This window comes from Sipha flava, unplaced genomic scaffold (genome assembly GCF_003268045.1).
Source record: "Sipha flava isolate LNK unplaced genomic scaffold, YSA_version1 71_pilon_pilon, whole genome shotgun sequence".
Classification (NCBI taxonomy): domain Eukaryota; kingdom Metazoa; phylum Arthropoda; class Insecta; order Hemiptera; family Aphididae; genus Sipha; species Sipha flava.
The window spans coordinates 446,195-464,409 of record NW_020273611.1 but is presented as its reverse complement, the minus strand read 5'-3'; the positions used below and the strand labels follow the sequence as shown (position 1 = coordinate 464,409).

At 30.4% G+C, this 18,215-nt stretch overlaps 3 protein-coding genes and 1 long non-coding RNA gene across 4 annotated transcripts in view; 1 reads left to right on the top strand and 3 right to left on the bottom strand.

Annotated features, from left to right (window-relative positions):
* Window positions 1-1,345: 1,345 nt before the first annotated feature.
* LOC112692156 lies at window positions 1,346-1,536 on the bottom strand. Its single transcript, XR_003149391.1, has 2 exons — window positions 1,490-1,536; window positions 1,346-1,412 (listed from the first exon to the last, which is right to left on the bottom strand). It is a non-coding gene; the product is annotated as an uncharacterized LOC112692156 (long non-coding RNA).
* Window positions 1,537-4,598: 3,062 nt separating this feature from the next.
* Window positions 4,599-4,946, top strand: LOC112692158 (piggyBac transposable element-derived protein 4-like). The gene has a single exon (XM_025566733.1). The coding sequence runs from the start codon at window positions 4,599-4,601 to the stop codon at window positions 4,944-4,946; it is 348 nt and encodes a 115-aa protein (XP_025422518.1).
* Window positions 4,947-9,426: 4,480 nt separating this feature from the next.
* Window positions 9,427-10,984, bottom strand: LOC112692229 (uncharacterized protein C14orf119 homolog). The gene has a single exon (XM_025566838.1). It carries the CDS (start codon window positions 10,275-10,277, stop codon window positions 9,849-9,851), a length of 429 nt encoding a protein of 142 aa, XP_025422623.1. The 5' UTR covers window positions 10,278-10,984; the 3' UTR covers window positions 9,427-9,848.
* The window catches only part of LOC112692227 (hemicentin-1-like), a 255,112-nt gene continuing 247,125 nt past the window's right edge, over window positions 10,229-18,215 (bottom strand). The window contains exon 16 of the mRNA XM_025566837.1: window positions 10,229-10,313. The gene's annotated coding sequence lies outside the window, so the exon portion shown is untranslated. The remainder of the gene's footprint in view (window positions 10,314-18,215) is intronic.

Genomic DNA, 18,215 nt, shown 5'->3' with positions numbered 1-18,215 from the left:
TTAAATAATAATATTTTTAAAAAATTAACAGCTGCATATTTTTGTGTAAAAAAAATAAGAGTATTTAAATTATACTATAAATTATTATAAGTATATAATTATACCAGGTATTCACTATTCATACCTAGTGCCGGCGCTATGGGAGGACAAATGGAACATTTGTCCAGGCTCCTTGCTTGTTAAAAGGCCTCTGTGATTTTAAATTATCATCTTAATACCGTGAGACACATTGACATTTTATATCCTAAAGGCTTATGTCCAGGGCCCCGCAATACCTAGCGCTGGCACTGTTCATACCTACCATTGTATCCAATGAATCTCAATAGTGCAGCTGTTGTGAGTCACGCACTGTAATAACGCGGCTTTTTATTCCAAGATTAATAAAATACTGATAACATTACTGTACATTTCTAAACATTTAATAATAATATTAAATAATAAAATTATACTCTATTAAAAATTAAATAATTATTCGATTGAATAATAAATAACTTGGCAAGATTATGGAATAATTCGATAGTTATTATTCAATAACGTCCATCACTAGTCTTTACATATATTAAATTATTATTAAATATTATTTTACGTATATTAAATAAATCCTAAAAAATAATATAAACATTCATCATTAAAATTACCAATCTAGTAATTAGTAAATGTAATAATTAGTTGAATATTAATTATTATTATTTACCAGGGTTGCCACCCGTCCCGTATTCCACGGGACAGTACGGTTTTTGTTTGATTTGAGTATTTCTTAAAATTATACACAAATATTGTGATATTTAAAATCTATCTGTACATTTTCACCAAATCAATTGATTTAATTTATTTACAAACTATTTGTCTCTTATATGCAGTAAATTATATGTTTGTATTAACAGATTAACTACTATAATACATACTGTGTTGCTTATCCGTTTCTATTGTTAGATTTTAGTATTAAATATAATATTAATATATAAACAAGTTATAGACGTGTGTTTAGCGATAGGCGGTGGCTAGATAATTTGTTATTTGTTTTTATTTCCAGTAATAAACTAATAGGTTACAATTAGTAATAACTTATGAGTAAGGGTCCGAACGCACTGCGGTATTTTCGCCGTCGGGTCCGAACGGTTTTACCCGAACGGTTTTTACGTTCACACCAAACTACTATATTTAGACGGACTGCACCGCACTCGACGGTTTCGCCGTTCTCCGCCGTCGGTCGCCGCAACATGCTGCGGTTTGACGGCGCTGCCGTTGTACCGTTCGTAAACACATTGTTTCGATGGAAAGGAACCCACTGTGACTATAGTCAACGGTTAATTTTGTAATTTTTCATATACTTATATTTTTTTTCTAATTCACCAAATGCTTCTGCGACAGCAATCACTTTAAATAAATTGTCATAATCATCTAACTCCATTCTAAATAAATTAAATGTAATATAATAAGTAGGACTATGCATTAAATTAACTAATAATTTAATTTATAACTTACTTACATGTATTTAGGTGTTTGTGTACAAATCGTGGTAGGTAGGTATAAAAAATTTAAATTTACAGTTTTAGATATAGTGAAATATAGTAAATACAGTAGATCACAGACCATAGTAGTTGGTTAACCAACAACTGTACTATCAACTATCAATATTCAATTTTCTTATGGAAATTAGAAATTGATATTTAGCCAGTTTAGGCGGGAAAATTGAGTGATAGCACCTATTGTATTAGCGGTAAAAAATCGCAGTGCGGTGCGGGTCGTAAAATCCGCGAACGGTAAAACCATTTGGACCCGACGGCGAAAATACCGCTGTGCGTTCGGACCCTAATAACCCTAATAATTTTTGATTAGCATATATGTTTATAATATATTATCATAAAATGATTCGGTTACTTTGAGTTGATGAATCAAGGAATTTTCAATTGATAGTATAGTGAGAAAACTATCCAGAACTAACCAGTTATATTAGCAAAAAATATACGACACATAGTATTTATATTAAAACCATGTTGCAATACCAAATTTAATCTATGAGATAGACAGTGTGTAAATAAAGCATTAGGAGTAAGTTCTTTAACTCTAGCCTGTAAACCTGTTGAATGCCCAGACATTACACATGCCTCATCATAACATTGGCCAACTAATTTACTTTCCATATCAAACTTATGTAAAGCAGAATAAACCAAATTAAATAAGCCTTGTGCCGTGCGGTCTTTACTAACATTATGAAAACCCAAGAAACGTTCAACTAATTAAGATTTATCTGTAACATATCTAATAATAATTGAACACTGGGTTTTTTGACTAATATCTGTTGTATCATCAATTTGAATAGGATAAAATTTACATTGCCTAATTTCATTTTTTATTTGATTTATTAAGGAATCAGAAATACATGATATTAAATCATTTTGTATAGACTTGGACATACCTGAAAATGTGTTTTATGCTTTTATAATGATTTTGAATTTCTTGAGAACATCTAACAATATGCATATCAAACAACTCTCTAAAGTTCCTTTTATTTAATGAATCACTACTCTCATCATGACCACGAAATGCTAACTCTTGTTTTCCCAAAAATAAAACCAAATCAATTAAGTGTTCCATAAATAAACGATTCAATCTCACATTCTCGTTATATATTTTTTTAAATAAATTTCCATGTTCATTAATAATATCTACTATAGTAGAACTCTTTTTTTCTAATTTTTTTAATCCTAAATGATTATGAATATGTTCTTTAGATGATTGATGTATTTGAATACTCCTAGATAAATTTTTTAAATCATAATAACCAATAGTATTCCAAACAGACTGAATTTTACCCATTAACAAACACGGCCAACAAAACAATTTCTGTAAATAATGACTTCCACATAACCAAGAGTGTTGTTGATATAAATTTGGATTGAACGATCTACAGAATACCTTACTTGATTTTTTGTCCGGAGTCAAAACTGACAAAATCGGAATAGCCCTACCTACTTTCAGTAAATCATTTTTATTATCCGACTTCCAACGTCGAAATGGCGTTTCCAACAACATGACAACTTCGTCTGTAACTGGATTCATGATGTTAAAACTCGAATAAAAAGTTCGACACGCGTAGACAAATTTAAACGAAACAACACGAACGACGATTCGAATAAGACAGAAACAGAAATATAAACCAATATTGAAATCGGTTTCATTAGGCGCTGTGTCAATAATACGGGTATACCATGGTTTATGTCGTTTGTGATTATCTTATGTCTATATTTTGATGTTGATCGTGCCGCAGTCACGGCTGCGGGCTGATCATAGTATACCATATCTATTTTTAGCACTCAGAGGCGATGAAAAACGAGCCTCACGATGATCATTGCGCATGTGCAACTCTGCTTATTAAAACAGTCACGTGCACTCGCGTACATACGCTTGTGTGTGTAATTAATGTACACAAGTAACAATTCAGAGGCGACGTCCGGTCAAACAGAAAGTGGACTGTCCGCGCGGCCAGGCCGCCGGTTCGCTGATAGTCAAAAAGAATGCGGACAAGTTTGAGCGAACCAGTTTGAAAACTGCACAAAGTGTACTGGTGGTTATTTTTTATTTCCACTTTTTTAGTTTTCTGTTTTCATATTACAAAATGTCAAGCAGTTCTTCCGACGAAGAAGAATTGCTTCTTCTGCTTGCCTTAAGTCAAGCAAAAAGAAAAAAAAAGAAAATGGGTACATGAAATAAACCAAAAAAGGAAAGAATTCGGGGAGTTTCACCGACTGTGCAGTGAATTGAGTTCTTTTGAAGACCGATTTTTTACATATTTTCGAATGTCTCGAGAACAGTTTGAGAATTTGCACACTCTTTTAGAAAATAAAATATCGAAACAGACCACTAATTGGAGGAAACCCATCGGGATAAAAGAAAGGTTAGCAATTTGTTTGAGGTAAATAAAAATAATCTATAAATTATAATAATCCAAAAATAAATTTATAGCTTATACTCAATAATATTATATAATTTCTTCATTTCTTGTATCAAAACAAGTTATTTTCGATGTTGTTATTCGTTAATACATTTTCTAGAATTTTCTAGGGTATTCTAGAAGTGCTGGTACGTGTAGAATATTCAGTGTATTGTCTACTAATTGGAGATTATGTTTTCGAGATTATGATTAGATTTCAAGTTATTATTATTATTAGAGTATAAACGTATAGTAGTAATATTATGTTATCTGTATTAGTATAATATATTATAAAATATATTTTTTTTCTATTCTATTTATGTATACATTTTATTTGAGTCCGCCACGAACTTTGTGAAAAAATACAACAACCCGTTTGTTCGCGGCGGACTATGGTAGTCCGCCGCGGTAGGCCGCTGTCTGTTTAACCATAGTGATGCATTTAAGGAAAAATAGAAAAAAAAATCCTAGTAGTATAACTGCTGCAAAATTAAAAAAAGGTGAAGCAGTTCATGCACAAAAAAAACATACGTGTAACAAAATGGGTTGATAAAAGAGAAGTGTGTATGATATCAACCAAACATAATTAAGTTTTGAAAATGTAACTGATAAATTTGGTAGACAAAAATTCAAACCTATTGTGATTGTTGACTATAATAATCACATGCCAGGAATAGATAGAGCTGATCAAATGATGAGCTACTATCCAATGCCCAGGAAATGCATGCGTTGGTATATCAAAGTATTTTTTCATTTTGTGGATGTCTGTTTATGGAACTCCAACTACTTATATAATTTACAAGTATCAGAAACTTCCCATCTAGAATTTAGAAGACGAATTATAAGTTCTTCACTTGATGTTCCATTGAATAAACGGCCATCATGCAGCCCTAAATCATTAACAACGAATGAAGTTCAAAGTAAACCATTACAAAATATACAAAAAGTTCAAAAACGAAAAACATCAATTGCCGGTAGTTGCGATAATGTGCAGTATAGTTATGTGGCGTAATTTAATTAGTTGTTATCGAAATGTCAACCGAGCAATAAAAGGCGTTTTGTGCGCTAATAGGCCGTCACACACGAACGGATTTTATGACGGATTAAATCCTTAGGTCCTCGATGGACTAGGTCCTAAGTTGTGTCCACTAACGTGAAAATAAAAATGCTCTATATTTCGCGTTTCGAATCCACCAGCGGACTAAATCCGCTAGTTAGTGAAGGAAATCCGTTGACTTTTGTCCTAAGTATCTAGTCCTTTGATCTTTCAAAACGTACTGAAAGACCTGCGGACTTATACGACGGAATACAGTTTTCTTATCAGTTATTATTGTTATGTTATGATGCTACATTTTGTCCATCGCTGGATCTTACAATCTGTGATTTTTTTCTCTGGGGTTACATAAAAAGCATTGGTTATATTCTTCCCCTTATAAAAGATCTTGACAAATTGAAAAGTCGAATAACAGACGCCATCAATTTGGTTACAGTCGATATGCTTCAACAGATTTATGAGGAATTTGAATATCGCTTAGATGTGTATCATGCAGGGGCAGACTGAGAGTACTTCGGCCCGGGTGAAGATTTGAGCGGCCCACATTTTTCTTTGTATAATCAAAAAATTTGCAGCTCGCTTATCATAGACTAAAATCTCCTAAAAGGGTGTTTAGCACCACCAATATATTCCATAAATAAATAATACTTATCATCATTCATATTATATTATATCGTTTTTAATAATTAAAATCTTTTATGTCTATATTTAGATATTACCGAGACAATAATTTATTAGGTACTTATTTTTCAGATAACTAATGATCATTGTGACTTTGTGCTGTTTCGACCTACTATTATATCATAAAAGTCTTGATTATTTTATGTACTTATTATTATTTTATAAGTCAATTTTTATTTTCATGAATTTGTTTCTATTTATTTTAATATTTTTTTAAAGATTTGGCAGAGTATTTGAGATTTATGGGGATTGTGAGTGTCCCCACGGGTTACTGATAAGTTAATTTTGGAGGGACTTGAGCACTCCCAAGAGTACTAAGTGGATTTGCGCTTATGTCGCTTATGACTGGCCAAGCCCGGATTCTGATAATTTGGGGCTCAGGGCCAAACAATTTTAGAGGCCCACAACCATAATCAAAATATTGATGACCCACACATAAATATATTTCAGAGGCAAAAAAAAAAATTGTATTCTAATTTATAAATTTATTTTTTGCTTTTTTAATACACAAAATAAAAATGTTATTTATATAAATAATTTTTTTTTTGGGAAGCAAACCCTTAAATTATATCATCAGTATTAATTACTTCTAAAACATTAATCTTTGAACACATACATTATTATACATTATTACCACAAAATAGTGAATTCCTTATTTTTGCATAAATAGTTTATAATAATAATACGAGTATAATAGGTAACAAATGAATGAATGAAATATCAAATGCTTATTATTTAAATTTAAATTTATAAATTCAACATTTGACGCATAATGGTGGATGATTCTTTTAAATAGTTAACGAATTCCGAAACATCTATTTCATCCAACAGCTCTTTTTTTACTGACAATAAAATCAGAGATTTCAAATTTTCTTGATTTAAATTGGATCTTAATTTAGTTTGAATGAGTTTCAGCTTATTAAATGTACGTTCACAGATTCAACAACTTTCAACGTTCACAACTTCTGTAACTCATAAAGTTAAAAAAAAATGCATACGCTTCGCATAGTGTAATATAAGCAGACATGTAAATTTAAATTATCTTCAAACTTAGACACAATGCAAGCAATTTTTCTTGTCGTGGTAACTGTAAACTGCATTACCTGAAACCATAAACAAATTATTATTAGTCATGATTAAATAAACATTGTAAATAAAACGAATATTTACACTATTAATCTTACTAGGAAACATATTTTTATGGACCCATCAACTTCTTTGTTTTCTAATTCGATTTCCATGTCACTTTTTTCTTCAGTTTCGGATTCTGAGTATATTAATTTTGTTCTTTTCTCTACTGGATTAGATATGTTTGGGTAGACTTTTGTAAAATATTAAGTTTCAGTTTTAATTTTTCAAGATCTATACTTGCTATAGATTGCTAGGTATATTAGCAAAATGTAGATATATTTACGATATTAGAAGTAAATAATAATATTATGTAAAAGAATTCGTGCCCCAGGATTGTGTATTTGTGTGTCTATTATTGTTATTTTAGTAGGTAATTATAGCATAATTGAATATAAAATTATAAAATAATATATTTTTATTAAAAGTGCACCATGACGAAGGGGCCTCGGTGAATTTCTCCCACTCTCCACCTGGGCCAGTTCGCCACTGGTGTCATGTAAGTAAGGGGGGCACATTGAACATTTATAAGCATTGTACCTAAGACTTAAAATACTCCTTTAAAATGTAAAATTTATTCTAACCTAATTAATAAAATTTTTCAATAAATATGATTTTTTGAAATAGGATGAATCATTTTGGAACACTCTGAATAAAAACAGTGATTTTTACAATTACTTTCTGCAGAAGAATTAACCACAATATGGTCTTGTTTAGCTGGAATTATTGATAATACATTATACTGTTGCAAATATGTAGGTTCTTTTATACGACACTCATATCGATCTTATTTAAAAAATTTGTTAACTATATCAAAATGTAACAAAATAAAATTGTTTTTGTTATTATATTTTAAATCATAAAGAAATCTAATTTGTAAAGTAATATCTAATGACACATTATGCTTTTTTCATAATATTTTTGTTTATTATGCATCTAATATGTAGGTCGTACTTTAATTTCTTTTCTTTACAAAAATTATATTAATACAATAATAAATCCGGGGAACTGAATTCACACTAGATTCTAGGGAGGGTTCAGCCTCCTAAGCCTCACCCTATTTTACAAATTTTGTATACACTTTTTATACTATTTTCAAAATATAAATTATTTATATATTATTATAATAGAGCATTGTACACATAAATTATAAACAATTAAGTAAACAGAATAATTGAATTAGATTACTACTATACATTTTATTTGGTTCCTAATAAATCTGAACATGCCAATTATTTCAAGCAGACACAGATCTAGAAATTAAAAGACGGCTTCTTACTGGACGAACATTTTTTCTTTTAATTACATAAAATCATAAGCATTAAGTTTTTAAAAGGAATAAAATAATAATAAAAAAACTTGGATGACAAAATTATTTTTATTGCATTCATTAAATAATAATGTTGTACACCATAATCTGTGCAAAAATATTTAATGAAAAAAGATCACAGTTCATTGGCTAATTAATTTGACCAGTTCTCTATTTTTATTCTTCTAGGTTAGGACATTGATGAGTATATAAATAATCATGGTTATTATCATTCTTAAACTTCAATAAGCAATAAAATATTTGTTATTAGTGTTGCTCTTTTTTACTTTAATTAATAAATTAAAAATTAAGGTAATCTTTGAAATATTTGATGTACCTACCCAAGGCCTATGAATGGGGATTCAGCCCTTCCCCTTGTATCTGCAACTGATCTCAAGTGATAAAAATGTAAGATAATGACTTGTAGATTCAAAACCAAGTCTATATGACTTGTGTATTTGATATTATATTTTACCAGATATTTCAAATAAATAAAACCTAATTAAAAAATGTCTAAAGTAAAAAAACAACAAACAACTAATTAGTGAATTTAATATCAGTCAGTGACTTAATATTTGAGTTTTATAATCATAAAATATTAATATATATTAATCAATAATCATCATACTAATATGTTTAAAGAAGTTAAGAACTGAACTTAACAACATTGTTCCTGGTATAAACAATTATTTAAAGTTTATAAGACCTTACATATTATACATTAAAAATTAATATACTTAGTAATTTTTAATTAATTCAAAAATTATATTTTTTTAACATGTTTAATTTTATTTAAGTTTAGACACAATATAGTTTCTTACAATAAATTGTAAATTAAAATTGTCAAGTACATTTATTACTTAGCAGTTATATTAAATCAAAGATATAATGAAACCAAGATTATATTTAAAACATACTTAAGTTTATTTGTTACACAAAAAATTTGAGTAGTATATTTTTCAAAATTAAAATAATACTTGGTGATATATTGTTATAATAAATAATCACAAGTCTCAGGTAACCTAATTTGACCATAAAAATAAGACTGAATGACTTATATAAAAATTAAATATAATGATTGCACAACATAATTAATAATCCTAAATATTTATACGACCTATAGTATAATTACATTGTACAATATGTATTTATGTTAATAATACTGTTTTGTTTCTAGTAATACTGCTTAATTAAATAGCTATTCTTAACATTAAACAATTAATTATTATGATAAATGTATTGTTAGCTCAATGTATCAATGGCAAATTATTATGATGCATATGAATGCAACTTATTACTTATGTTAATAATAAATATTAATTTTAATTTTAATTAGAAGAAAAAAATGAATATAGAATTTTATTTACTAATACAATTAGGTAGTATACAGAGGGAATGTAATTTATTAAATAAAAATTAAATAAAAAAAAAGTTGATAAAATATTATAGGTAACTAAAAGAAGAGAAATTTTGGAAGTTTACCCAGACTATTAGTCATAATTTGGCAGTTCTCAGCATTTAGATAAAATTAAATTGGATAACATTACATGTTGAAATAATGTAAAAAGTAGGTACTTTAGTTGGGCTTGTATAGTAACAATTTACTTTAGAGTTAATCTCATGTAAAATTGACCAAGGTGTAAGTATCCATTATCAAAACCAATGGAATAAAAATGACCAAGCCCAAAATATAAGTATTGTTTGAATCACAGAGAGTTTATGTTCAACGGATACGACCGTGTTTAAATCACTTCTTCTGGAAATTCCTCTGGGCTCTGATCGCCATTGACACCGTTGCAGTGTTCAGAGCTGCTGATCACGTAGGCACTAGCCTTTTGTTCATAGCGCTCGGCAAAACCTGAGTCCATGGAACGAATGCCAGTCAGGAAGCTCTCTTTGTCGTCATCCGACCACGTCTGTACCCATTCGGTGAACAGCTTGATGCGGCATTTGAACAGACTGAGCGGACGGCTTTCTTCCATCCCCGGGCCGTCCACGTTGGGCAGCAGCCCGTTAGCGACACCGTTTTTTGTGACGAATCCGTGCACCAGCACCGGCAGGAAGTCGCCGCGTTCCATCTCGCTCCACTCGCCGAACCACTGCAACAGGTAACGGATCTGCGCCACGACGGTGGGCGTGTACGCGTTACTGTTCTCGTTGGCTACTACCATCGTCGACAGCTGGGCGATAGTCCCCGGACGAGTCGACTGAGAACAAAAAAAAATACCGAAATCCCGTATGAGAACGACGGAGCCAACGTGCGCAAATGATTCCGCGCCGTTACCGCTGCAACGAAAACGGTCGTTCAGAAAACCATAGCAACGGCCAACGGCGTGTTCGTCGAGTCTTAACGACGACGACGACAACAACAACAACGACGAGAATTACAAATTAGTAGAAATAGGTGAAAATTAATGTTATCGTGTCGCGATGTTGACTTTTGGTGATAACGGATGCCGCAATGTTGACGCGTGGCGGGGAGGAAGAGTACTGATAATAAACCCTTTATAAACCTCGGGAGCGCACTGCGAACATTTACACTGCATCGGTGTACGGTGTTTGTTATCGTTGTCGGCCGATAACACGGTACGGCTAGGACGCGACGATGCGCAAGGGGTAATCAAAAACAACGCGAAAAATCATCACTCATTGCAACCGTTCATCTGCCAGCGCGGTACCTAAACATATTTCAGACCGAAAAAAGCTGTGAAGCCCTTACGTAGACAACACGGGTTTTATATCCTTTACCCGATGATCAGGTATTACTGTTTTCCGCCAGCCTATGGTCAGCGGAAACCCATTGGTGCCCCGTCCGACGGTCGGTTTTACGCGCTGAACCCTGAACTCACGGTCGTAACGTTACCAGACGCGATCGGGCGCGGGCGATTGAAATTAAGCGTACGATAATATTTTTACTTGTGCCGATCGGACGACGATGTTGCCGGCGGTTGCTTTGAGGGCGATGTACGAACTATTTCGGCGGCGGCGGCACTACACGGCCGGTCGAAGGATGTACACGATGATAAACAATATTATTGCTCTGGTACTGCGACGGGCCGCGGCACGTTTGCATCGGCGTCCAGGTCAATAATTAGACGAAACGTGTTTTCTACTGGTGGCCGCTGGGTGGGGCGGGCGAAGATAGAGAGAGGCTACTTGTGCCGCCGCTGCCGGTCGGATGTAGGACGCGCACAACGTATCTACGCGTACCGTCGCCGGATCGGGTTCACGGATGAAAGAAATTAGTCACGGTGTACGGATCTCGCCGCTAAACTCCGGTGGTTCAAATTCCGTTGAACCAACCCCATCCCCCCTACCAACAACTTGTCCTTTAATGTATCAAAAAGTAAATAGATGATTATAGGAACCACACTTTATTATTTTACAATTCTATAGTGCAAAATAATCATAAACTATTCCAGGCCAATACGTCAGTATCGATAAGAATCGCGTTCTGGTCCTACATTCTTAACAGGGGAGAGGGGTAAGATTGGGATTCATCCTCGGGCACAACATTTTATGGAGTGTAATTTTTGTAAATATATAATCTATTATTGGCTTCTGTTCTAAAATTGAATAGTATAGGTTAATAATTGTTAAATAATAATGTATTCAGTGGCGGATTAAGTACTTTTTCGTGGTGGGCGATATTTTGCTAATAACGATTCTTAATGTCCGGCTTCAGAGTGAAAACAAACTTATAATTTGGCATTAAAATGTTTGGGAAAATCAGTTGTGTTATGTGCAAGTGTTTATGTTTGCGAATTGTATATTTAATTCAGGGTATGGTCGAATAGCACTTAATTTAGTCAAATTGCACTTGGGTTGAAAAAAAAGTAATGGTCGAACTGCATTCGGGTAAAAAACAGGCATTTAAGCAAAAATATCATGTATTGTAAGAGGTTAAACATTTAAAAGACACTAATTTCCCATTCCATTTATAGGTTTAGGACTTACAATGATTTTAATTATTGGCATGGTTAAAATGATTTTTTTATTTATAATACGAATACACGAATATTATATAAACATATTACATTTTTAAAATCTTAAATTAATTAATTAAATTATATAAAGTATAATTGCTATCATTATTATAATTTTTTTTCAACCTTTGTCAATCATTTTTTGTAGTTATAATAAACTGAATTCAAAAATTTTGTTATATTTTTCAATAACATTTTTTTTTTTTGGTATCATGTTGTTGAAGGTCTTATGTAAGTATTCTGTATTAAAATATAAATATCTATTTTTAATTGTGCCGTAGCGTTCGTAAACATAAGATTCGTAATATTTATATCGTTTTAATAAATGCGGGGTTTCTAAAGACATATTTAGTAAAAACATATAATTTTTCATGTACAAATTTTGTACACGAAAAATGTTTAGCAATGTACAACAATATAGTTATAAATATTTTTGTGCATGTATACATGAACGTTCATAATGGAAAGTCTATTAAAGTTTTAATCCTTTTTTGATCGAGTGCACTTCGACTACTACCTGCTTTTTACCCGAGTGTGGTTCGACCATTACCTTTTTTCAACCTAAATGCAATTCGACCATTATTTTTGGGGGTAATAAGTGTAATTCGACCATCCCGTTAATTCATTATTACACTATACACAGTGGTTAAAGGGGTGGGGGGAGGAGGACGGAGTTCCCCTTCTTGATTAAGGTAATATTTTGGTTCCTTTTTAATGCAAGTCTCCGAAGTGCGGGAGGATGCTAAACGGCGTAAGTATTTATTAAATAAAGTACAAAATATACTATTATATGGAATTTGTTATATTTATAAGAAAAATAAATATCAATAAAATATTAATAAATTTGAACAATTGGAAAAAAAGTTGAGACTTCAAAGAAAAAATATTATATACTGCGACGTGTAAGAAATAAATATAAGTTAATATTTTCGTATTCATGGGTTAATTTAACAGACGTAGGTACCTTACCCTTTACCCAATACTCGATTACTCTTACACCAACTCCTAATTTATTATTTTAATGGCTGTTTTAAAACTGAAGATATATATGATAGACAACAGCAGGGTTTGCGCTAAGAATATTTTAGAACTGTACAAGTAGGTACCTGAACTTAGTTTGTATACACATTTTGGCATGAGAGAATACCATGCTCAAATTTTTTACTACATGAATATAAAGATAAATATACCTAGTTAAATTAAATATACCTTACATTACAATGTAATCTAGCTCTGGAACAAAATATTCACCTATAAATATTTTTATATTTCAAAAAAAATTCAAAAATGTTAAACTCAATAAAATATATTTAAACATTTTAAACTAGGTAACTAATATTAATGAAAAAAAAAAAAACAAAAACAAAAACGTGGAGCTATTTTCGAATAATAATTTGTAATAAAAGTTTAATAATGATATATTCATAATATAATGAATTGGTTATCTTAATTGGAAAATCGAGTACAAATATTATAAAAATAGTCGGAATTTCAAACGACAAATTTAACAATGTAAAAGGTTTACCCTATGCATTTAACATATTACAATCCGTCAATCCACATTAGTTCATGTTTGTATCCTAATGTCATGATAATATAATTTGATTATTATAAATTATTATAACTTTAATATAAATCGTTTTGGTATAGTATTATACTATTATCTATAGTATATTAGTTATTGTTTTACAATGCTAAATTAGGTAGCAGTAAGTACTGCACAATTTGTGTTGTACTGCCCATTAGCGCAAATTCTGGACAACAGTATCATATGCAGGGACTGTAACTGGACCGAAAATAACCGGTTATAGAACCTGGAACCTTGTGTTAATTGTGAACCGGAACCTCAACCGAAACCATTTTTTTCAAATGTTAAAAAAACCGGAACCTAATTCTTAAAGTTTGATTTCTTTCGGTTATAATTTTTTATTTGTAAGTAAATTTATTAAAGAAATTATACTATTTGTTTGACGTTTACAGTATTATTTATTATTTAATTTATATTTTCCAAGAATATTTTGTAGTATGCATAATGGAAAATATTTTAATCAAATTTCCTGCAATCCAGTCGATACAGACTATTTTTCAAAGAATTAAAAAAAGTGAAGTACCTATATAATTAATAATATATTAATAATTGATTATAGTTAATAAACTGTAATATAGCTGGATATTACCGAGTACTATTAACTCGAAAATTTATTAAAAATATATGGTCTAATTTTCCTTGTCATAGTTATAATGAAAACAAGTTAATGAATAGCAAAGTATAAATAAATAGCGTGTAGTGCAGTGGCGTAGTAAGGGGGGGGGGGGGGGCAAGGGGGCGGCACTTTTTAGGGAGCGGTAAAATTTTACAGTAAATAACAAAATATATTTTGTAAATATTTGAACAATTTCATATTTTTAACGCAATTATAAATTCGGACTGAATGAAAAGAGCACCGAATTTTTCATTACTTATTCTGTGACGGCAGGGCCTGGCAAGGTGGGCACCTGCCAGGGGTGCAAAATTTGATATCATTAAATTTGAATTTGAAAAAAAATATTTCAATATATTAATATCTGTAGTTAAATGCAAGTTGATTAATACTGTTATAAATTTAACACTTGTATTTATATATTTCAACCTAAAATTTACTATTATTTATTGAAATTAATTTTCATTCACTACGATCGACGATAACTGGTACCTACCGAATGATTTGTAAAGTAATATATTTTATTTATAACAATGTATATATTTCTACACGTATACAAGCCAAGGAAATATCAATGTGTTTCCTGTGGCCGATAATAATAAAAATAGAACGACTGCACTGTAATATATTATATAGTCGCCTAGCATTGATAGCAGGGAGGAAAGGAATACGCTTTTCATTAGTTTATAGGTCTATAATTTTATTATTATATTTCCATTATTTGGTTATTTTACAATTGCCATTCGATTGAGTCTATTGTCTAAGTGACAACGAATTCTACGGAGCGCCTTTAATTTACTAAAGTAGTGAAGCCTGAAATAGAACAAAGTAAATATTCTAATATAATTTATTTAAAATTTAAGTGTTTAACAATAAATTATTAAAAATTGTTAACATTACAATTGTATCATTTTTTCTATTACTACGTGTCCTACGTGAATCCGGCGAGTGTGTGCGAATTCTATTCTGATTCTATTCTTCTGTTGTTCCGCCGCAGTTCGGTGCGTCCGATGCGGCAAAATATGAGAAGTTATGTTTTTACGTAGGACACGGCGTTAGATTTTATTATTTTATTTTTATTCATGTACAATTTTGCATAGTTTAGGCTTAACTGTTTAAAAAAATAAATATGATTGCATATATATTATTAATTTAGCGAGAAAAATAAGTATACAAAATTACAAACTAATAGTCGAGTTTAAAATAAAAATTTAAAACAGCCGAAGTATTTATCCATCTAATTTATACCAGTTGAGTAGGTATATTTTTACATTTATTTAATATTTTTTTAATTTTTTTATTTAACTTAAGGTCATCATCTATTAAATATGGCCCCCACAAAAAAAAACCTGGCGCTTAGTTTGAGAAAAAAAGGAAAAAGAGAGCGAAAACAATATCAAATCATCTATAATGTTGAGTAGTTGGATAAATAAAAAAGATGATGAGGATAATACTGAGCAAAAAAAAGATGATGCACCGTTAACTAATTTATTGATTCAAAGTGGTGAAAGAGAGGAAAATTTAAATGGCAATTTGAAAAATATTGAAATTGAGAGTACAATTGACGATTGTTACAACTTAACAGGAGATAGTACAGAAAAGAATGATTACAATGGACTTACCACTAGCCAAGAAAATAATAAACTTTACATTAATTTTAATGTTTCTGGTTGTTGGCCGTCTATAACTTCTAGATTTAGAGATTTAATGGTGGAAAGAGAACCATACCTTATGGATCAAAATAATTATTTTCTAGTAAATGATGATGATTGCAGACATTTTGATGGTAAATGGTTCTATAAATTTTTAAATAACGGAGAAAAAATTCGAAGACAATGGTTATTATACAGTACATCAAAAAATGCAATTTTTTGTTTTGCATGCCTCCTTTTTTCAAATAATGACATCAGGAAATCCGCATTTTCCAATAATGGTTTCAAAGATTGGAAACATTTAATGTCCTCTGTCGCTGAGCATGAGAATAGTAAGAACCATAAATAAAATCTTTTGGACTGGAAGGAGTTAGAAAAAAGATTACAGGACTGCAAAACAATTGATCGTGAACTTCAAAATTCCATCAAAATTAAAAAAGATAAATGGTTTTTTATTCTTAAAGTTATTGTTGATGGAATTTTATTTTGCGCTAAAAATAATCTGGTCTTAAGAGATTCATTAGACAAAATAGGAAAAGCAAATTGTGGTATTTTTTTAAGCTTAATGGAAGTAATAAGTCATTACAACCCTATCTTATTAGCTCACGTAAAACATATAATATATCTAAATAATTTATAATATTGCAAAAAAAGTTCAGTCCCCTTGCACTAACAGTCCTAGCATCCACTCCCCTAAATTTATCACTAAATAAATTGTATTAATTAACATGATTATATATAAAACATATAACTCGCGAACACGATTTAAGATATGTGCTTATAATAATAAAACTTAAGCAATAATAATTATCAAAGAATCAGTATAGGCTAGTATAGTTATTGCTATTGACCCAATGGTCATGATGGATTTTTTTAATTTAATTTAAATTTAAATTATTTTTATGGCCTATAATATAGATAATATTGAGCTCGTGTTAATTAATTCTGTTTATTTAATGGACTACGTTCAAGTCTATAGAATATTGAATGAAAAAATGATATTTTTTGAAAATAAGGGTAATTAGAATAATGTGGTACTATAGCATCAGTGTTGTATTTGTATTATTTTCGATAAAAAAATAAATCACAAACTCACTTGACCTCGATTTAGTAATAAATAACTTTGATGAAATAAAAGCAAGAAAAATCAAATTTTAATTTTTATATATTATATTCAAAAATATTTAGTAATTTTAAAAAGATATGTTATTATTGAATTAAATATGTTTATTAATAATTTTAATAGTTAGACGCGTAAAAATAAAAATAATGTTATTATTTAATTTTTTTAAGTAAAATAATTAATATTCATTATTGTTCATAGTTACATACCTATGTACTTAGTATGTTAGTTTATAATATCTTAATATAATAGTTTAAAGGTCTTTTACTTTTGGTTTTTTGTAAACGTGAAACTTATTACTCAATAATGTTTTGATACAGGTAATATAAATATGATTGTATGCTAATTATTAGAAAAATATTGTAGGGAAGGGTGTTTGATTCCTGGTCTACGAAAAGACGTAATTTTAACATTATAATGGATGGTGCACTGTCCAAGCATTTGTGTATCTACTCAAACCTCCTCTGAGACGCACTAATAGCACAGAATAAATGAAATCAGAATGGTCACTGATAAGATTTTACACAAGGAACATAAAGGAGTTCAAAAATCATTCGGCCATTGTTTTAGAGTCCCAATAGTGTGACCACCTAACACATAGACTGATAATTTACTTAATTACAACGGCTATTGTATTGTAGTATTTACATAAAATTATTGAAATTTAGTTTTATATTCCAATTCATCATTTAAATTCATTAAATACATTGCCACTAGTAACATTGTAAAATTTTAATTTATTCTGTGTTAGAACTATGCCAATTATAATTTTCATTGAATTTCTACATCCTTTCACAGCATACTTCACTCCTCCCATTGTAAATAAATAAATAACTTTTTTTGATGTACAATAAATACGAGAATTATTTATTTATAAATTAATAAGGTTTAATACAAAATATTCATTGATTCAATACAATGAACTATGAAGCACATGCACGTCAATGTTTTCAAAACGATTTTAGAATGAATGTTATCACTTTTAGTGTGATAAGAAATTATTACTCCAAAAATATGGTGGCTGAATTTTGTTTACATTTAGAAGTGACCATTCTGATTTCATTTATTCTGTGCTAATAGTTACAATCTCCTACACATGCCTTCCAGGGGCGGATCCAGAGTCGGGGAACTATGGGTCAAGTCATTT